Source organism: Ochotona curzoniae, unplaced genomic scaffold (genome assembly GCF_017591425.1).
Source record: "Ochotona curzoniae isolate NIBS_2020 unplaced genomic scaffold, NIBS_Ocur_1.0 contig_4714, whole genome shotgun sequence".
In the NCBI taxonomy this organism is placed as follows: Eukaryota; Metazoa; Chordata; class Mammalia; order Lagomorpha; family Ochotonidae; genus Ochotona; species Ochotona curzoniae.
Genome location: NW_024466365.1, coordinates 128,665 through 151,910, shown reverse-complemented (window position 1 = coordinate 151,910; position 23,246 = coordinate 128,665). Strand labels below are relative to the sequence as shown.

The 23,246-nt window shown below is 37.9% G+C and overlaps 1 protein-coding gene across 2 annotated transcripts; it reads left to right on the top strand.

Annotated features, from left to right (window-relative positions):
* Window positions 1-416: 416 nt before the first annotated feature.
* CUNH12orf54 (chromosome unknown C12orf54 homolog) lies at window positions 417-20,194 on the top strand. Of its 2 annotated transcripts, XM_040987510.1 has the most exons (9): window positions 417-490; window positions 1,349-1,473; window positions 4,549-4,579; window positions 5,043-5,081; window positions 14,409-14,441; window positions 16,654-16,678; window positions 18,279-18,318; window positions 18,753-19,065; window positions 19,996-20,194. In XM_040987510.1, the coding sequence occupies exons 2-8, from the start codon at window positions 1,409-1,411 to the stop codon at window positions 18,883-18,885; spliced, it is 366 nt and encodes a 121-aa protein (XP_040843444.1). In that variant the 5' UTR covers window positions 417-490; window positions 1,349-1,408; the 3' UTR covers window positions 18,886-19,065; window positions 19,996-20,194. The 2 variants fall into 2 exon arrangements, with proteins under 2 accessions (XP_040843444.1, XP_040843445.1); XM_040987511.1 differs by lacking the exon at window positions 14,409-14,441.
* Window positions 20,195-23,246: the final 3,052 nt, after the last annotated feature.

The window sequence follows — 23,246 nt, the reverse complement described above, 5'->3', positions numbered from 1 at the left end:
AATGTTTCAGAAGGGACCATGGTAGTCTTGGCATAGCCCTTGGAACTCTACAACCAAAGCTTTAAACCAGTTCAAGCCAGGTGACTGAGGTAGGTGAGTTCTCCAGATATCAAAATCTTTATTCACGGAAGCCACAGAGGATTTTTTAAAAGATTTGTTTATTTTTATTGTAAGATCACTTTTCTGATATCACGGCTGCTGTCTTAGAAACAATGAAAATCTAATGCAATGAGTACAGACCAATGAAGTAGAAAAAAAATTTGAGAAACGTCCCATTATTTGCCTTTGTCTTACTATTGTAGCTGGGACTATATTGAGCCTGGGATGAGGCTATGCAGAAAAAATCAGTCATCTTAGTTTTGTGAGGTCATAGCTGAGGTCATAGAGTAGTGAAGGGACAAGGTCAGCATGGGGAACAGAATACTGTTGTGAGATGGATCTTGAAGAGGAGACAGGGCAGGGAATGTTGTGATTAGGGTAGCCCATCCAGGTAAGATTCTGGGCATACAAGCATGGTTCCTGCCTAGAGTTGGAAAGTGGATAAGGGTAGAAGAGGAAAAATGGTTAAATATTTTCCGTGGAGGGACTATTAAGATTTTATTTTATCTGAAAATCAGGCAGAGAGAGAGAGAGAATATTTTCTATCCATGGTTCACTTTTATAACTGGCAAAAAGCCAGAAGTTTCATCCGGGTCTCTGAAGTACTTGGGCCATCTTCTGCGGCCAGGAGCTGAATTGGAAATGCAGCAGCTGGGACATGAACTGGCACTCATATGAGAAACTAGAGTCACAAGTAGTACATTTATCTTCTGTGTCACAATGCCAGCCCCATCAATATCATTCATGGTATTAATTGTGGGACTCCCTTCTATCTCTGCAAAGTATTTGAAAGCTGGTACTGACTGATATCTAGCTTGCGGTTTTACCCTTAGCTGGATTCTTGCTGTAAGGAAGGGTGGAGAGATGTTCTGCTAACCTCGGATTCAGCAGGTACCTTATTCTTGGAGTCCACCACCAAGTTAAGGAGCCTCTGGCACACTCCTTGCTTCCCAATCTTAGCCACTTGTTTTTCACTTTAGGTACCCCTATTTTTCATCATCTTTCTCAATAGAATTTCTGATGCTACTAAAAAAAAGACAGGGAGATTTTTGTCAATGTAAGTACTCATTCTTCTCACCTCTTTAAACACACACACACACACACACACACACACACACACACACACACACACACTGACCCATTCAGAATCAGCTGTTTCTAGAAACAAGAAGAAATCTAACCTAGTATTTCTTCTGGGAGTACTCTTATTACAGACCACCCTCACTTCTATTCATTTATGCCTACTCAGGCCCTCCTGGAGCTATCTCCATTTTCAACTCCAAAGTCATTGGTTTCTGGCCAAGAAAAAATGGAACAGGACGCTTGCCAGGATCAAGAACAAAAGACAGGAACGATGTCCAAGCAGCAGAAAAGGTAAATGGGCGTGATGAAGGTTCTAAAGTGTCCACAGTTTGGATATTCTCTGTGAGGGAATAATTTGGGTCACCTGTCTCTCTTTTCGGCTGTGCTCACTTCCTATGACTGACTTGAGAACCTCATGTGTCCTTCCCTTTCTCTATTCTTTCAACAAAGTCCTTGTCATTTTAATTTAGAAGATAGATATTGACTGAAATTTCTCTAGATGTTAGTTGGACATTTGTCCTAAGGACATCCATTCATTCCAGGGTCAATTTTTTCTAATTTTTACGGTCCTCTATAATGTGAATCAAGACCAGTCATTCAAAACCATTAGTGAGGATGGAAAATAGCAATGGAATTTGCACTTAAAGCTGAATGTGAAAATCAGGAAATAGTAATCATAACAACATATAAAAAGATGCTTTTCATAAACTGATCAGTCGAGAAAACTTCAGAAAGTAGATGGAACTTGGGTATAAAACTTTGTAAAGATGTTTTGTAAAGTATGTAAAGATATTTTGATTGCTTATGAAGGACTATATTTTTGTAATAATATGGGAAAAATCAGTTGAGGGGGTTGGAGTTTGGGGAGGAGGTAGGGAAATCCAAGACCCTACAGAATTGTACCATAAAATTCAAAAATTTTAAAAGAGTTTAAAGGAACTTTAGAAAAGACCCTTAAAATGTCTTCTAGGTTTTTGCACTCTCAATCTTATTAAGTAATCAAAATGGAAAACTAGAATTCAGGTTGGCAAGAATCAGTGAGCCTCTAAAGGATGAAACTCAGAGAAAGTGGGGTACTTGACAGCTATAGGATTCTGAGGTGAAAACCCTGGATAGAACGTGGAGTCTCAGAGTCTTCTATGATCTACCTACATCACCTATGCTAGAGCCCTAAATTCTTTGCTGGTGACTGGATGGTTTTCCTATGAAGTAGGACAGACAATATAAAATAACATTTCAATAATGTTTGAAAGGAATTTAAAAGCTATGGAGGTTGTCATGCAATCCTCCCCCAAACCACTGAGATAAATTTATCTTTTTCTATAGGTGATAATAGATTCATAGAAAGATACAGCACAGAATTCAAATAACTTCTCTTCATATGAATTCCAAATTCTTCCTATTCTAATGTAATTGGGCTTCCAGTAAACCACCTATATAACATGTAGGATACAGCCATCTACTCTGTTTCAAAGAAATCATGCTGTAAAATGGGGTTAAATAGACATGAGTCAGGATCCAAGGTTTTAAACAACTATTATGCAGTATGTTAGAGTCTTGGTTTGTTGCAGAGTGACACGCACGTCTCCCATACAGGACCACCTTAGGATAAGACACATACATGAAAATACCGCTGAGCTTCCTGGTGCAAGGAGGCTCAATCTTCTGCCCCAATTTCAACTGCTTCAAATTTTGTTGGAAGCCAGCTCTCTCTTTCTCTCTCTCTCTCTCTCTCTCCCTCTCTCTCTCACACACACAATCATTATCATCATCATCATCATCTATGCCACTGTTCTTTACTCAGTGTGCAAATCATGCATCACTTCTATTTAAAATATTTAAATAAAAATTCAAATTCGGAGAAAACCTAAGGTAAAATTGTTTTATCTTCACTCTCCACTCCCTGGAACATGTAAGTATAACCCTTAAGGAAAATAATCTTAAAAGCTAAAGAATTTGTAGGATAAGAAGTCATGGCATCGATTCAAGTAAAATGGAAATTTGCATTTCCATGGATAAATAACCATTTCTAAATGTCTTGAGCCATTTGGTATAACGATGCTCAAAGAGGTTTTTACCCTGTTATTTGCTAATCCTAGCTTGATGTCCATAAAAGGGCAACTCTTGGACCCAGCGCGGTAACCTAATGGCTAAAGTTCTTGCCATGCAATGCTGAAATCCACATGGGCTCTGGTTCTTGTCCCAGCAGCTCCACTTCCCATTTAGCTCCCTACCCTTGTCCTGGTAATTCAAAAGGATCACCTAAAGCCTTGGGACCCTGCACTTGCATGGGAAACCCAAAAGTTTCTGGCTCCTGGCTTCGGATCAGTTCAGCTCTGGCTGTTGAGGTCACTTGGGGAGTGACTCAGAAGACAGAAGATCTTTGTCTCTCCTCCTCTCTATATATTTGGCTTTCCAATAAAAATAAGTATAATATTCTTTTAAAAAGGCAACTCTTAACTGGAGACCTGTTCAGCTCAAAGTTCTCTTAGACTTCTTTTGTTTTCATCTGTGTCCCCAGATAACCTTTGGTTACTTGCCTTCATACCCTTATCTGAAAATACCTACTGCTTCTCTTATAGAAATAACTGTATTAAGCAGGAAACCCAGGTAAGAGATCTTTGAGTCAAAAACATCTTTCCCTCCCTTGCTTTTCTCACTTTTCCACAATCACTTCTGAGAGTCCAAACTCAGGGCCCCTGAAGCAATGCTAAGAGGTAATGGCCAACCCTTCTGTCATACAGCTTGCTATCCATGTCTCACGTTGGCCTAGAATCCCTATGCAAGTTTAGATTGAGTTTGCTCAGTGTACTAACATTGTATATCAGATTCTCTTTTTTTTTAATTTCACCCATTTTCATCTTTCTCATTCCTGCCAGTTGCCTGTTTGTCCCTCTCTATATCCATCCCCTCTCAGTATTTATGAATAACCAGATTCACAGTTGTAGTGGCAATAAGAAACAAAATCTTACAGCTTCGTCCTCAGCTTTCTATCCCCATATCCACCACATCAGAACTCATGAAAAGGTAGAACATATTTTTGGGAGGACAAAAAAGTAAGTAGTGTATTATTTCAATGTTATGCCTACAGATGGATCTAGAAAGTTCCAGGTTAGGTGGGGTGAAGGAGGCAGAGCAGGCAGTCAGGTTTAGTGGCAGTGATGACTGCTGTCATTTGCTGTCTTCACTTATACTGTTCTGTGTTTTAGAGATGAGGGCACAAAACCTGGTGTGAGAGCTAGCATTATAGTTAGAATTCTAGAATGTTTGGTAAATTCATGCTAGGAATTGTTGGGCAGAGTCGGGAGAAAGCTTTGCATGATCTGCCATGCTCCTCATTAGCTTTATGTCATCATTTCTTTTCAGCACTTCTGAGGAAGTGACAATGAGACCACCGGTAAGTAAAATATTCAAATGCACTGGTTCCTTTGGGGTTTTCTGCTTCTTAGAAGAAGGGGAGAAAAAGATGCTGTGGCAAGAAGGTTGCAAACCTTTTCCACAAAATGATTATATCTTGAGATCTTGGGCTTTGTAGTTCAGACATTCTTATCAGCTAGTGGGTCATTATCTACCAAGAAGAACTAGTAATTCCAATGCCACTACTACATCAGATGACTCCAGTCAGGTTATATGGGCATGGAGATGGTGAGTAAACATACAGGACAATTTTCACATATCACTAGAACAGGAGAGGAATAGGATACGTCTGGAGAACAATCAGGGTCTTATGAAAAATGAGATGACTTCAGGTATCCATCTCAATTCTAAAATCTATGTATTATTCCAAAAGTTTCATGTGTCAATTCAGATTCTCATAGAGTTGGAGTAATACTCCCAATATTTCATTCTTATTCCTACAGGAGAAGCAGCCATCAATCACTGAAACTCTGTGGGGCCAGGTGAGTAAGGATGAGTCATTTTTGACAGCACAGTGAAAAGTGGGAGAAGACAAACAGTACTGATGAAGCAAATGTTTCTCTTTTCCCTCGAGCAGTTTTCTGATTGGTGATAAAGTACTACGATAATCCCTCAAATCAAGTGTAAATGCTCAGAAATCCTCATTCCTGTGCATCTCAGCGCCCCACTCCAACACTCTCTTGCTTGAAGCTATTCTGTACACTTTGTTGAAGTCATATAGACATTGTTGCCATAAGCCAGGCTTTTAAAAGATATTGCTTCTTACAATTAAGTAGGGAAGTATAGTCCATTTATGCCACTGCTACAGGATACACTGCACATTAGAGGCTGTGCAACTTACAATGAGCAGAAATTTATTTGGCTCATGTTTCTGAAGGCAGAAAAATCCTAAAGCAAACGGGGACCAAGGCTTTTCTGCTGCATCCTCCAACAGAACAAAATGGAGGGGCAAGAAAAAAGTGAAAAGAATGTGATTTAGAGTTTTATATCTGAAGTCTTTTTGTAATCCGCATTAATGCATTTATATTGGAAGAAATCTCATGGCCTAATCACCTTTCAATGGCCTATTTATTAACACTGCTGCATTGGGGATTATATTTCAACTACATGCTTTTTGGGGAGTATGCTTTAGCCATATGATAATGAAAGAAATAATTCTGGTATAGTCAAATATTTTCTTGGAACAAGCAATGCTGAGACATGGAAACATGGAAAAAGTATTTTTTTGTTCCCATTAATAATTCTCAATATGCATTGAGTACCTGCTTGTAAGACACCGTTTCAAAGCATATTTGACAAGTAAAAAGTAGAAAGACCATAGTAACACAGAAGTATGAATAAAAGCTGAAATCAACAGCAAATCACAAGATATCTATTTCATTGCTGTGAGTTTTGTATTCTGTTGACTACCCAAATCAGAGAAAACATGTATCTTTCAAACACGCTTTTTTGAAAATCTCTTTAGAAGCTTTTGCACAGGAAGGCCTAACTCAGAAGCCTTGATTAAGAAAAGATGAGAAAAGAAGAGAAGAGAAAAGAAAAGAAAAGAAAAGAAAAGAAAAGAAAAGAAAAGAAAAGAAAAGAAAAGAAAAGAAAAGAAAAGAAAAGAAAAGAAAAGAAAAGACAACACACCAGGAAGGGAGCCCAGGGCCCCAACCAAGGCCACCATCAGCCAGCTTAAAACTGATGCATGCAAGAACTCAATCAAAATCAGTAAATAACCTGAAGTGAACTAATGACTGGCTACCAGCTCCTGAAGACAGCAAATATAATCTATTTGATTTTAAAATGTTACTGAAAATATAAAGACACAGGTGAGATGCGTGAATGACATACTTGCTCCTTGAATGCAGACAATATATTAATTTTTATATGATCTCCTTTGAAGTTAATATGTATGAATTATGTTAGTGACTAATATACATATACATATACATAAGAAATATATATTATTAAAATGTATATCATTTGTGTCCTTTTTAAATGACACATGAACTGTTACAGATCTAGTTTTTATTCACAGAATGCTTTTTATGAGGCAAAATATGAATGTTTTGAGCATTTTTGTACTGTGGAGGCCATGCCTAACAGATTCATGTACTCACAGTTTTGGTAGCTGAAATCTGACAAGATCCTTTTAGCTAATTCATCCATAAAAGTAAAGCAAGGTGATTACAGACAAAAAGCAAAAAGGGACCAAACTCAACCTTTTGTTTAATCCGCTCCCAAGATAACAAATCTGCTACTGAAACAACAGTAATAAGCCATTCCTAGGGTGGAGGTTTTTTTTATTAAACTCATCTTTAATTCCCCCCTGCTTGCCAACAGTGTTGCCCTGAGGAAAAATTTCCAACATAATCCTTTGAAGGAATGCATTGAAATCATACCATTGGAATATATATTAGTACACAGATTATTTTTATGTGGTGTCATATTTAATTCCATCTTGTCTGTGTGCATTTTATTTGTTGCTCCGATATGGTGGGCAACATGATAACTTTCAGTATTAAACTAAGAAAAAGATGTGTGTATGTATGTCTGCACACTTGTGCCAATTTACAATTTCATTTTATAAATTTGGTTTATTAATGGCCCAGTGGGTTAACATTTGTACATTATTATTTTTACCAGACAATTATATAGGTGGATCAAAAATTCTTATGTCTATTAGTCAACAAGTGTTTCTCTTCTGTGACTTACTTCTTCACTTCCTATACATTTAAAATGTATTTCTACTTTATTAATCATTCATATGTATGTTTGCCTCTGTGTACATAAATATATATATACATGTGTGTACACTATATATGTACACATAATATTGATGTTACCCTTTTATTATGTAGGTGGGAAATATATTAATAAAGATTTTAAAGATTAATAAAGGTTTATTGTATCATAGCTTTTCCTTGTTTTACATTTTTGTAAAAAAAAAAGATCAAGTGTAGTATCCTAATATTTAATAATTTCTTCTGATAGTTGTTTACAGTGGCAACTTATTTTTATCTAACTATAATTTGGTTAATAATGTGATCTTAAGTTTTCCAAATAGCTCATTTTGTTTTGAGGCATACTTTTTAATTTGATTTTAATTGGCATTTCAAACAGATTCAGTTTGAATTATAGATACAGGTTTTTTTTGGTTGTTGTTCTTTATAGATACAGTTCTAAGAATGTAATGTTATTATAGTCTATCTCTCTTTTCCTCTCTCCATTCCTTCCTACTTCCTTCTCCCTGTTTTAACTTTCTGGTATAAAATATTTATTATATCTTTGTCAAGCCATGGTTAAGAATGTTATACTACTATAGTGTAACAATCTGTGATTACTTTATAATTTTCTGCATGTGAGAGAAATTGTCATTTTTAAGTTAATCATGACTTATACCCATTATCTTTATGACTATTAAACTAAGGTCTTTTTACCTTTTATTTGTTGAACTTCTTTCTCAGTAAAGTATCAAACTTTTTGTTGTAATATAAATCTAAAGTGTGTGATTGAGTTTTGAACACAATTTTTTACAAAGACAATTTTCTCAATTTTTTGTGAATGATATGTTTTCCTTGATAGTTTGTAATTCCACTTCGTTCATATACCTATTTCCAATATATGTATGAATATATTTGTAAACATTGTACAGGAGTTCAGAAACTTCAGTTGTACTGATATTTTGAGCTGGATAATTGGTGTGTGTGTGTGTGTGTGTGTGTGTGTGTGTGTGTGTGGAAGGTGTGAAGGTGTGATTCACACTGTAGAATGCTTAGAAAGTTAGAGATGCCTCTGATCTCTATTCACTAAATCACAATAAAAAGCTTTTTTTAATCCCCAATTTTGATAACAAAAGTGTCTCTACATAATAGAAATTACTTAAAGTCACCTTTGGCTGAGAACTCCATGATATATTCAGTTATTCCTCTATCCATAATATAAAATATGTTACAGGGTCCTTTGTTACTGTTCTCAAAACTAGTTTCTATATTCTTGGTTGTGTGGATTTTAGAATCAGTTGTTAGGTGTCATGAGACTATTCTCATTTTTGTTAGAATTACCTTGAGTTTATAGATTTGTTTAGAAAAAACACATCTGACTTGTAAAAATATCAATACATAATTTTTGTATCTAGATGTGTAGATATCATCTGTTACTTTCCCTTCTGTCTAATGTCTGTTATCTTCACCTGCCCTCTAAGGCTTGATGATATCAAAGCAGTCCTCTGCTAAAGGCTCTTGTTCTTTGCATTGGAAGTTGTCACAGATATAGAACTTGCCCATTTAAGAGGAATAGGTCAAATTATTCCTGTGAAGATTCTACTGCTTTTAAGGAAAAAGTTTTAAAGATAGTCAAATATGCAAGCCTAATTACCAGTTCATTCACATATTTTATATCTGTTTTTCAAATCTGTACAATTTTACAATTATATACTTGGAAATGGATGGCTGGTGATCCAAAAATTCTTATTTGTAGAAAAGTGCACAGAAAGATAATTGTCAAACATGAAAATGTCAGGTTTCACTTTACGTATTTGAATGGCATTTGCAGGAAGAGGCTAATTATGCCCATAAAATAGACACAGAAAACTATGAAATTTCATGGAATGTAGACATTTATTTGACATTTCCCACAAATATTAGCTACTTTAACATCTCAATCATGATATGCTATTGGCATGTACTGTGCATTTAGACACCTGGATCAGAAGACAAAAAATAATTGATCACTTTTTAAGAAAGGTCTATTTATATTTATTGTGAAGTCAGAGATACAGAGAAGAAGAGAGACAGAGAGGAAGAACTTGCATCTGTTGATTTATTCTCCAAGAGACTCCACAATGGTTGGAGCTGAGTCAGTCGGAAGAGAGGGGCCTGGAGCTGCTTCCAGGTCTCTTGCATGGGTGCAGGGTCCCAAGGCTTTGGGCTGTCCTTAACTGCTTTTCCTGGCCACAAGCAGGGAGCTGGATGGGAAGAGGGACCAGCATGGTTAGAACCAGCACCAATATGAGTTCCCGGCGGGATCAAGATGAGTTCTTTAGTCACTAGGCTGCTGTGTGGGTTTTAATCGGTCACTTTTGAACTCATACAACATTAGTTTTTCATACATAAGAAAGCATAGAAAGACCTTATTAGACCAACAATTTTCTTTTATTGATGTAGTTTCCAAGAACCTCTTTTGCTGATCTCCACTTCATGCTAGTGCATTGTGTAGTGCAGGGATAGGTTGTAAGAAATGCCTCATAAGACAATTTCATCATTTTATGGATTTCAAAAATACACTTACCCAAATACAAATGGCAGAGACTATTGCACAGCTCGGTTAAAAGTTGTAGCTGATCGCTGCTAACCCACAAACATAAAGAACATTACTATACTGAGTATGTCAGGGAAGTGTAACACAGTGATAAGTATTTGTGTATCTGAAGCTAGGTAAACTTGGAAACAGTACACTCCAAATAAAATTTAAGAGATAGAAATGACACAGGAGTTCAGATCAGTTATCACAAAACAAGCTTTCAGAGCTGGAAATTGCTCTGATGCAATGAATGAGTGGTGAAACAATGTAATATTAAGTTTCTGTGCTATGTTACACCTTCCTTAGTGTTTATTTTTAAATTACTTTCATCAATAACACATTGACTGTAGTTTACTTAATACCTTCATTTATTAACTCATTTTTTTTCATTTTTGACTTGTAATGACACAGAACATAAATGCACTACATTTACATAAGTATCTACCCTTTATTTTACGAGATTTTTCTGTTTTTTACCCACTTTTTTCACTTGTGAAACTTTTCTCTTTTATTTTGTTTTTCTTCTTATTATTATTTTATGATACATTTCCATAGGCCCCGGGGTTTGCCTTCTCCCACCCTTATCTCCCCACCACTGTGTTCTCTCATATAATTGCAACAGCCTCATTTCTAACAAACAGTCATATGTCCATTCTTGTGGGCAGTCTAACATCCCATTGTCAAGACACAAAAATTTCACTGGGAGTCCATGCCCAATCCAGAAGCAGAGATGCACACTGCACTATATCCTCACATCTGGATATGTTTGTATCCACTACACAATCACTATAAATCCCCACAAGTGAAAAGCCACATAAAAAAAAATCAACAGCTCCACAAGAAGCCGTTGAATTATCTGGAAAATAAGATGCTGGACTCTATGCTTGGTATACGTTTGCAATGAAAGGACCTCCACTGAACTTGAACTGTGGCAATGTAGCAAGGTGGAGGAATCCACCATGGGGGGAGGGGGAATCCCAGTGCCTAATAAACTGTGTCACATAATGCAATGTAATAAAAAAAATAAATAAAATGAAATTTTAAAAAATCAACAGCAAGAAAACCAGAAATTTGAAATGTCAGGCATTTAACCAACATACCACTGGATATGACAGTCTCCATTACAGTTACTATGCATCCCCTTAAATGGAAAACCACAAAACAAAATCAACTACAGGAAGAAAACTTAAAAAAGAACAACACCATGAAGTTAAACAGCATGTTACTGAATGACCAATGTGTCACTGAAAAAATGAAAAAGGAAATCAAGAGCCTACTCAAAGAAAACAATGTTGCTGTATGATCTATAAGTCATCGAAGAATTTAATGAGAAAAACATGTTTTGAAGAAATGAAACTAAAAACAAGCCATCAAAATCCATGAGATATAGTTTCTGGTGGTCTTTGTTGGTATGATGTTTCCTGTAGGCAACAAATGGATGGGTCTTGTATTTTAATCCAGTGTACTAATCTCTGACCTTTGATTAATGAGTTTAACCATTTACGTTCAGGGTAAATATAAATAGGTTTCAATTTGTTCCGATCATTTGGCAATGAGCTATTTATTGATTTAGTCTTCTGTTGTTATTTACTGGGATGTTCTTCACATTTGCCTTTGGTTTTGATGGATGCTATTCCTCTTCTGTGTCAGGAGAATATCTTTAGGTGTCATTTGTAGAGTAGGTTTTGGAAGAGGCATATTATTTTAACTTTTCTTTACTGTGGAAGGATTTTATTTCACTTTCAAAGGTGAGGGGAAGTTTTGATCAGTACGTTAATCTGGGCTGCCAATTTTTTGCTTTTAGAATCTGGAATATTTTGCTCCATTCTCTTCTGGACTGCAGAGTTTTTTGTGAGAGATCAGCTGTGAAATTCATTACCATTCCTCTATAGACCAATAGATTTCTCTCAAGAGCAAATTTATGGCTTTTTTTTTTCCTAATGTTTGATTGATGAGAGCTTGATTATCATGTGTTGTGGTCAAGATCGCTTTTGGTCAATCTTGTTGGGAGTTTTATGCCTCTCCTGGATGTTGTTTCCCAATTCATTCAGATGGGAGAAATTTTCTTTTATTATTTCATTGAATACATTTTAAGTCCAGCTTCTCTTTCTGTGCCCATTACTCTTATATTTGGCCTTTTAATAGTGTCTCTTAATTCCTGAATACCTTTTTCAGCTTGACCCAGTTCTGCTTCCAACTTTTTGTTTGCTTCCTGCTGGTGACAAGAAAATACCTTCCAATTTTAAGATTGTTTGTTCTGCTTCTCCATTCTTAAGGATTTCCACTGAATTTTTTTATTGTTATTAACATTGTATTATGTGATACAGTTTTATAGGCACTGGGATTCCCCCCACCCCTCCCTCCCACCTTGCTCTGGCTCTCTCATATACTGGTTAGTGTCATGGCCTTGCCTGATGTGTCATGTCCACTGTTCCAGCACTCAATCAAGTACATGGATCTAGCTCTGCTAGACAGGCTGCCAGCCATAGATGTCATGGGTTATGGCTTGTGGTGGTCAGTGACGCTATGTGCTAACAAGCTCATCTCAGGACTCCCATTTGGGCTGATGAATCAGTCTGACCCATACAGATCTTCCAATCTCTCCCCTCCGTACCACCAGATCTGTCCCCTCACTTACCAGTCAGTACAGTGGCCCTGTTGTTGAGTGTCTTTCAGGATTAATTCCTCACTTTCATATAGGGTGTCTGTATCCATAGATATCCCTAGGCAATGTTTCATCACCCCAACTCCCCATAGCTTTATTCCACCCACGGAATAAAGATGGTGCTGGGTGCTTAAAAAGCAGCCAGGGGGTGGGCTGCATCCATTGACTGATGAAGCAGAGTTCGGCTTTGCGTGCCCAATGCCCAGTGTTCTTTTTGATGTGAGACAAGTGCAATGCACTAAGCTCAGTGAGTTCTCTTCCAACTCAGTGCATGGACAGCTCACTGTTGTTCCTGCAGTCTTAAAACTTTTGCCAACTGTACAAAAGGACACCTGATGCACCATTCATGGAGTTCTTGATCTGTTCTCCATCAGGTCCGTGGACTACTCAGACCATGTAGGATGCTACATGGTTGCAATTCACTGAGCCAGAAATGAGTTTGCTTTCAGCTTAGAGCATGTGTAGTCACGTCCATAGCCTTTACTCAGTACACAGGATGGCACCTGATTTGGCTGAACTGGGGATTTGGACTGTGAAATCCACCCTGTTTTCACACTGCTTATTTAGCACCTGACACTGAATCTCTGCTTCTGGTCAAATCAAACAAACCAGGAGGATGAAGAGTTCTTTCCCTGGGTTCACCTCCTGAGTTCTCAGAGAACGCCCATTCCCCACTTGTTGCTGGTGGAGTCCTGGCTTCCAGTGCAGTTCAGATCACTGCTGACTGAATGTCGCTGTGGTTTCTGGTCACTGCAACACCACACGATTGTCTCTGTTGCTTTCCTGTGTCCATTAGTCTCTAGGTGCCCTTCTGCCAACAGTCTGCCCTCTCCTATTTCCTGGAATGTGCCTTTTCTGCTTCACCCTGGCTAATGGTTTTTCTGTCTGTTTAAATATGTCCTCTTTTTCTCACTTTTTAAGCTTTGTCATTAGATACCAAGATGCAGATGCAGGTGCACAGACCTCTCAACACCAATACTATCATTGACTTTCCCACAAATGAGACAAACCTCAGAAATTGGATCCATCCATGTTTGGATGATAGGACAGGTGTATGTTGAGTTTTATAATAAACTCTCAGAAATTTTCCAAGGTTATTTTATACTTTCCCCAAATTTATATGCTTCAGGTAACATATAAAATATAATATGAAGTATTATATTTAAAGTATATGATGTGATATGATAGGTTATGTTACATAAAATCTTATATATAACATTTCTGTATTAGCTGAAACTTGTTATACACACACACACATATATATATATATGGTATTGGCCTGCATCATACAATAACATGCAAATATATTCATGTTGACTTTACTATCCATGCTTAGCTTTGGGACAAAAAAAAACCCTGCTAAATATATGTGAAATGTAATAGTGGATTTCATTATGCCAGTCTCCTGACTAACTCACTCACCTGTGGTATATTTGTTTCAACCATTTATTAAATGAAGGGATAGCAAGTGACTGCAATGGTCGGAGTTGTGCTGATCCAAAGCCAGGAGCCAGGAGCTCTTCCAGGTCTCCCATGTGGTTGCAGTGTCCCAAAGCTTTGGGCCATCCTCAACTGCTTTCCCAGTCCACAAGCAGGGAGCTGGGAGGGAAGTGGGACTGCCGGGATTAGAACCAGTGCCATATGCGATTCCAGTGCTTCAAGGCAAGTACTTTAGCCTCCAGGTCACCATGCCAGGGCCAAAATGAAGTTGTTAAGAACTAGAAATATACATTCTCTTGGCTTTCACATTTGTCAACTTAATGGCATGAAGTATATATAGCTAACTGCTATAAAAGTTTCCTTGTAACAAAGCCATAGGCTGTGATATTAATTTTTCTATATTTTGATCTTCTGTCAGGTGCTGACAGCTTTTAAGGATATACAGCATGAGGTAAGATTATGTTTTTACATTTGCAAATTTGCAGGCCTTATCACCTGCCTTTAATTGCATTTTTTGTGCCATACTGAGATGTTGACTTCAATCAAAATTTCAACTTCATTTATTTATATAGTGAGTTCGCTTTCACGAGTAGTGTGGACTTGTACCTAAGGCAAGAAGTTGCTTAACAATTAATTTGAGGAAATGTGATAATATAAAAAGAAAATTGTACCTAGAAGAATTTTTATCAGCAAAAATGAGCTATATAGTTCCATGAAATCCTGATAAGTAACTATGCTGAGGGGATAAATGGCATGGCAATGTACTTATGAGGTGAATGTCTATTAACTGTGGGGGAGTAAACTTGGAGACCAAAAGTAAACTTCTTAGGTAATGTGATTAGTCCTCTTGCTTTGGTCTTCCTCCATGCAGATCTTTGTGTCTTTGTTAATGAGTAAGCAAGACAGGCAATTCTGCACTGTGGTACTTGCTTGTCACAGGTGCTGAGTTGTCTCAGATTGCTCAAGGTGCTGATATGTCTCAGTGCATGCAACAACTAGCATCAAATTTTACTCTTTTAACTCAGTTACAGTGGAAAACAGAAGTTCTCACCTACACTAATATTTGTCCAGACACTCTTTTATAAGCTATAAAAATTAGAGGATGATATAGGACAGTTGAAAATATTATAAAAGTATGGAGAACAGAAAGCTTCCATACAGATTCCTTAACTTTTTTTTCTAAATAAAGACATAATAACATTAGATTAGATTCTAAATGTATTTTGAGATTCCTGGGGTTTTAAAAACAGTAGCCATGCCTTCCTCCTTGGAGAGGATCAGTGTCCAAAGAATTGATAGGCACTGAAGATAAACTTGTGCTATTTCACTGTATAGACCACTTTGGGCCTTAGGATTGAGTCTCTTTCAATGACCAAAGTGTCATGCCATTGTGTACTGTTCCTTTGGGACTTTCTTCCATGAGCAACACTGCAGATCTCACCTTCATCTATCTTCCTGGAAACACTGGAAGCTTAATATATTTTTAAAAGATTTACTGTTTTTATTGGAAAGCTGGATATACAGAGAGGAGGAGAGACAGAGAGGAAGATCTATCCGCTGGTTTACTCCCCAACTGGTCACAAAGGTCAAAGCTGCGTTGATCTGAAACCAGGAACCAGGAACTTCTTCCAGGTCTCCCATGCAGGTGCAGGGTACCAAGGTTTTGGGTCACCCTCTGCTGCTTTTCCAGGCCACAAACAGAGAGCTGGATGGGAACTGGGACTGTCAGGATCAGAAATGGCACCCATATAGGATCCTGGCACATACAAGGCAAGACTGGTTACTGTGCCAGGCCAGGAAACTCAATATTTCCATGCTATTTTTGACTCTGAGATCAAAGTGCCTCAAGGTGCATGTTGGTCTCCTGAAGCCATAATATCCTACAAGTAGGTCTTGAGACTTGTAGGAGAAGGAAGGTTGCTGATAAGTGGGACTTTTGTTTTTTACCTTCATCCTCATGCAGTCTACGTATGATGCCCACCTGATACTCCACTGCTGAAACTCTACTGTGTTTCTCATACAGTCAGTCAGATCCAGCCTTTGCCCTCACCGATCATCCAGGCTTGTGCAGTAACATGGATAAGAATTAAGCCAGGATATAGACAAAAGGAAAGGAAAAATTAGCACATAATTTGTTTCAGGTAAAATATGAGACCCAATATTGGGGCATTCCCATGCAGAAAAGAAAAATACTGTGTTGGCCCATTAAGCTGAAGAGGACTGAAGTGTGTAAAATTAGCAGTTATTGTCTCTAATGTAACTAAGAAATAATCGTTCGCAACTACATTAAACACTGAGGAGACTGAAATGGGCCAGAAAAGTCATAACATAAATAAAAGAAGTGAAGTTGTTGAATGAGCAATTAGAGATCTAAATAGGTATGTGTCTCCCACCACTAAAGAAATAAAAGCTTATGCATATTTATTCATTATTCAACAAATATTAATTGAAGGTATGTTTCATGCATTACAGTATCTTAACTGCTTTGATATCAAGGCTATGAACACAATTGATATTCTTTACAGATATTTAAATAGTTTAGTTTCCAAGAAGCCTATATGCTCCAAGTAGATACCTCCACATGTTAGAATGTCTAGGGATGGTACATTTACAGAAAAGACCAGCCTGCTTGGTTTTTGATTCTCTGAATTACTTTTTTTCAGCTGCAGAAAGATGCTCGGGTTCGAGGTAAAAAATGAAACAGTATTCCAAGGTTTGGGTAAGGACATAAGGAGTGGGAGTTTGGGAATTCAACTCAAACTCGTATTTTAGGATTTTCTATTTTGACCTACAATGAAGTTTCAGGTCCTCTTTTTGATTTCACTTCCTTCCTTTGAGCTTTGTTTAAAGCCTGATAATCTCATTTCTGTCTGATCCAATTATCTGATATCCTAGCCCTGTTCAGTCTGTTACAAAAGAATACCATATAGGTGGCTTATAAACAACATAAATTTTGTATGTACTATTTCTGGAAGCTGGGAAGGTCAGGATCAATGTGCCATCATAAGTTCGCAGACAACTGTTTTTGTAATGTCCCAGAAACAAAAGAATTCTCTGGTTTTTTTTGTGAGAACAGTAATCTTATGTGGCCCTTGCTTTAGTGCATAATCACCTCCCAATTTCCAAATACCATCACTTTATGGATTAATTCCAATGAATGAACCTGGAGTCTGTAGCAACTGAATCATTTTTTTCCCTTGGAATGTATATTTAGGGCATAAGGGTATTCTCGCCTATTAATCAGATATGGTTCTTGGGGTAGATGAAACAGAGGAGCAGCTTCCCAACTCTAGTGTTAGAGTTACGGGGGTGGCACAGAGGTGGAACAATAGGCACATCAGAGCATAGTGATTATTCAGAATCACCATTATATTATATTTCTCAAATTATCCAATGCAAGTTCTAATGGCTCAAGGAAATGCGAAAAGACTCAGAATTCTGGAGTTACTGCAAGTTATATTTTGAGCTCCTTCTTCCACTTACCCCAAAAAGAACTAGCAAATTAATGGTTTTCAAACATATATATATATCAGAGCTGAGCTGATCCAAAGCCAGGAGCCAGGAGCTTCTTTTTGGGTCTCCCATGCGGGTGCAGGGTCGCGAGGCTTTGGGCTGTCCTTGACTGCTTTCCCATCCCAGATGAGCAGGCATCTGGATGGGCAATGGGACTGCTGGAATTAGAACTGGCACCCATAAGGGCTCCCGGTGTGTGCAAAGGGAGGATGTTATTTACTAGGTTACTGCAGTGGGCCCTAGGTCCCTTGTTAAAAAAGAAGATTCTTATTCAGTTGGTCTGACTCTGGCATCTAAGGCTCTATTATTCTGTATTTAAAGCAGGTAGCTATAGAGTCCTAAGTATCCATTTTATCACCCAGACTGTAAATATATTAATTTAGAGCTTCACTGCTATTGTTATTTTTCTGCTTCTTGAAAGTGAAGACAAAGGATAGGAGAGAGAATTCAGGGTGAAATGAAAAAGTCTCATTCTACCCATTTTTAAAACAATAAAAACACTCACATAATAATAAGCTAGAAATCAAGCGTATGTTGTACTTGGAATTACCTTGAGACACAAGCATTTGCCCAATTGCTAAACAACCAGCATTAGTCAAACAATGTTCCATGACAATCTCCACAGCTGCCTCTCTAACAGGCTCCTCAGTGTTCCCACAAGACTGGTTTCACTCATTTTATCATGCTCTACTCCTAACCAGGTATGCAATCTTGGGAACTTGGGAAACATTTTAGAGACTGCTAACAAACTGACTTCTTCTTGTATCTACCTTAGGCATGAGCAGCTGTTCTGTGATATCTGCATCCAGGACTGGGTAAGTGGCCCTATTCTGAGAGTTCCCCAGAGAGATGACATCAACTTGGATATGAGTGTGGGGGCAATGTGGCAGTCTAGTTCCGAGCTTTGGGCCTTCAGAAGTCTATACTGTACATGTTTCTTCTGAAGGGGTAAGAGCTGGCCACAAACCACTCTCTTGTGGTGGTGAGTTCTAGAGATAAAGCTTCTTCCTTCATCTGTAGTTCCATCAGAAACTTCTGGCTCAGGACCAGGTCTGGGCCTTAGCATAGTAGATATGAGGAAGATTTCTTCATTCTTTAGGTAGGTAAGGAAAAATATAAGAGCAACAACAGCAAAGTAAATGTGTGTGTGTGTGTGTGTGTGTGTGTGTGTGTGTGTGTGTGTGTGTCAGAGAGAGAGAGAGAGAGAGAGAGAGAGAGTAAAACTTCCTTACTTATTTTACTGGTACAGAGACACCAAACCTCCAGATTTGGGGATGAACCTACAGTTGAGAAGACATTTCAACCCTGGAGAACAGCTGCCTGTAGTCTGGGCCCAAAGAAAACATCTCTCTGGTCAATCAGCTTGTTACCCTGGACTGTAATACTATCATTAAGGAAGAAAGCCTGTCCTTCTTCTACCAAGTGTTTCATCCATGCAGTCTGTCCCCTGAGCTCTACCATGCCTGCCCTGTTGTCTTCAGCAACCCCAGCTGCAAGGGTCATCATTCCTACAAGGTAGAACCTTTCACTCTCAGGTGTGGCCCAGTGTACAGATAAACAGGGTAAGAGAATGGATAAGTGAGGACAATGTCAGCCCATTTTCTTTGGTCTCTGTGTAGTACAACAGTTGTGGATAGTTCCATAAGTGGAGGAGTGTTCAAAAATCAGAGGAATTAAGTTGTGTGATAGAAAAGGAGATGAATTAAACATGCAAGTAAGTGTGAGGTCCATAATCCCCATCTGGAAAGCTTGTTAGAAACTCACAAAACTTTGGAGTTTTAATTAAGTATTGAATCAAAGACAGTATATCACAGCAAATTCCTTTGTAAGGATTTTCTATAATAAAGTATTTGTGTGATACCCACCTAAATGTATTTTCAGCCCTTTAACTCTCCCATACCTTAGGCTCTCCTGACATCTAACTCAATTTGGAAAACATCATTGACCACATAGTCAATGCATGTCATATACTGGATTGGCCAACTCCTATAGAAAGCCTGTTCTAAGGCTGATTGGAAATTCAGAATCTGAAAGTTAGGTAATGGAGGATATTGATGTCATTGGTCTAAGAATAATGACTGTATACTTTTTTGAATAATCTCCATTCAAATATCACCCACAAATTACAAAATATTACAATATTTTGGCGAAAGTATCACATCTTTCTAAAAGACATAAATTTGATTTGCCAACATCCCAACGAATCCAGTTTTGGCTTAGACACAAAGAAACTTATTTTATTTTTAGGTATAGCACAGGAATCAAATGTAATGCAGTAAAGATTCTTAACTAAACACTGCATCTTAACAATATAGTCTGTAGCTAATGGATGTCTTCCTGTAGTCCATGTTGGACGGACTGGTGGAAACAAGAAGGTGGATGCAATTCCACAAGGGCTGTTTCTACTTTTAGTGCCACCTGCAGTATGGATTATTCAGCCAGGGAGGAGAATAAGTTTCTTATATTCCCATTCATGTGTTTGTAAAATATAGGACATAAATTCAGTTGCTGGGAAAAGAGAAGATATAGGTAAAACATCATCATTGGACCTGGAAAAGTGAGTATTGCTGATGGGAGAAGATATCAGAGACTTTGTCTGCATGGGAATTTGGAAATCAAATGAGACACAAGCACATCTCAACCATCAAAAGAAACCATCAAATAAACAACTGAAAAAAAAATATGCATTGTGTAAAATGTACTTACTTTCTTGGTTTTTGTTGGGTAACGACAAAGTAATAGAATCTTCGTCTATAACATTATATTTAAACTTTAACATCAGGACATGGAACTAGACAAGGATGTAGATTTTCACCACAGCAATTAAGCCTAGTATTGGAAGCTTTCCATAGAGGTAATAAGAAAAAAAGATATTAAAGGAATTCAAATTGGAAATGGAAAATTAAAATCATTGCTGTTCACAGACAGCTTGATTGAGATTCAACAAGCTATGGTAACTCATTAGAAAATTTGGCAGGGTATCAGGGTTCAAATTAATGACATAATTTAATAAACATAGCATGCAAAAATAGCTCCATGACTGAGATAGAAGTAGTAAAAACAATTCTTTAAAAAAATTTTTTTAAAGATTTATTTATTTTTATTGCAAAGTCAGATGCAGAGAGAGGAGGAGAGACAGGAAGATCTTTCATGTATGATTCATTCACTGGAGCCTCCTTCGGGTCTCCCTCGTGGGTGCAGGGTCTCAAGGATTTGGGCTGTCCTCAACTGCTTTATCACACCACAAACATGGAGCTTGGCGGAAAGCAGAGCCTATGGGATTAAACCTGGTCCCATATGGGAGCCTGGCACAAGCAAGGAGAAGACTTTAGCTATTGAACTACCGCACCAGGCTCAAAACAATTCTTTATAAAATAGCAGAGAAAAAGGTTTAAAATTCCCTTGGACAAGGTTAACTATAGATGTGTAAGACATCTATGATGAAAATTACAAAACGGAAAAAAAGAAGGCATTAAATGATGGAGAAATGTACCATGTTCCTTGATCAGCATCAGCAAAATGTCCATATTACTTAATATAATATAAGGAATCAATGTGATCCCAATCCCCAACAACATTCTTCTCAGAGATAGAAAAGGTTCATCTGGAAGCACAAAAGACCACGAACAGCCAATGATATCCTGAAGAACAAAGATTAAAGCTGGAAGAATCACAATTCCATATTCCAAGACATACTACAGGACAGTGATCATCGAAACAGTCTGGTACCAGTACAGAAACAGAGAAGATCAGTGGAACAGATTGGAAACCCCAGAAGTGAGCCCACACATGCACAGCCAACTAATCTTTGACAAAAGAACTGAAAATAATCCAGGGAAAAGGGTTGGTCTCGTCAACAAATGCTCTTGGGACAGCTTGGGACAACTGGATAGCAGCTTGCAGAAGTAAGAAATAATACCCTCGCCCCAACTAAAATTAACTCTAAGTGTATCAAGGACCCAAATAATATGCACCAAGAAACCCTCAAACTCACTATTATCACTACACCAGGCTTCCAAATTATATTTCAATGTAGTCTTCAAGAAGTATTAAGTCGATATTTCATTTGAGATTAACCCAATACAACTCTTTAAGATAAAATCATGTTAGTGATCAGGATTTCCACATGCAATAATGACACTGTAATGATTTTTTTTTAAGATTTATTTTTATTACAAAGTCAGATATAAAGAGAGGAGGAGAGACAGAGAGGAAGATCTTCCGTCCAATGATTCACTCCCCAAGTGAGCGCAATGGCCAGTGCTGCGCCAATCCAAAGCTGGGAACCAGGAACCTCTTCCAGGTCTCCCACGTAGGTGCGGGGTCCCAAGGCTTTGGGCTGTCCTCGACTGCTTTCCCAGGCCACAAGCAGGGAGCTGGATGAGAAGCGGAGCAGCCGGGATTAGAGCTGGCACTCATATGGAATCCCGGCGTGTTCAAGACAAGGACTTTAGCCACTAGGCCAAGCCGCAAGGCCCCTGTAATGATTTTTTAATTAAATTTTTTTCTCACAACTATTCAACCTTGATTATATCCACTTAATTTTGTTTATCAAAAACAGGTTTTCAAGGGAGTTGCTAAAGTTTTGGCACTAGATGCCACCCAATAGCTGCCTAACCACATTGTCTTAGAGTTGTTATTTAGATCCTACATCATTTTTAGACATTTAGGATATTTTAAATATTTCTTCTGTTAACACTGACCATATGTTCCTTACTTTCCTAAATCCTGGTTTTCAAAACTGGTCCTACGCAACAGGGAGATATGTCTTCCTGGGAGAGAGGAGGCTCAGCTGAGATTCAGGCCGTCCTGTGCCTTGAAGCCTTTGGCTGGCAAAGGTGTCACCTACTGCTCTGGCACTATATACTACTGAATTTTCATTTTTCAATTAAGAACTCGGCATGCTGGTGAATGGCATAATCCCGAAGATACAGCACAGTCGTTCTGAAGGAAAAAAATAACCCACCACCACCAACAACAAAACTAACTTTATGCACCATCGACCTACAAAGTGGCTCTCACAGAAAAGCAGTGTTGTCACTTTGAGCCTAAAGAGGGATTTCAGCCCATAGGACACATTGCATTGTAAAGAAACATGTTGGACACTCTCCATAACAGAGGGGCTAGAATCTCACAATGAACTCCACATGCATGAAGAATTCAGTGCTCAAGCAATTTTCAAGCTTGCATTGGAAATAACTCCTTTGATATCAAAAACTTCTGAATGTGCAATTTAAACATGAGAACAGAGCATGTTGATGAATGCTGTAGTCCTAATATACAACAGAAATTTTCGGATGACAGAACAACTCCATTTGTCTCACTACACAAACCTTTGAACTTCAAAGTAGTTCTCACAGAAACCCAGTTGTGTCACTTTTTTTTTTTTTGTCTAAAGTGGGATTGATGCCCATAGAATGTACTGTGTTGACAACAAGCATGTAGAGTACTCCTCACTATAGAAGATGCTAGAATCTGATTAAACTTATTGCAAACTCCAAACCCAGAGAGAACTTTGGAGTAACATTGCAAACAAATGATTTGGGATCACATCCTACACAGAATGTGCATGTTACACAAGGAACTCAACATATTGTTGAATGGTATATTCTCAAAAATACAGCATAGGTTTTCTGATAGCAGAACAACTTCCACTTGAGTCATTAACTTCACTTAACAGCAGGCTTTCAATTAACTCTAACAGATTTTTTTCAGATTTAATCTAAAGAGGGATTTATGCCCA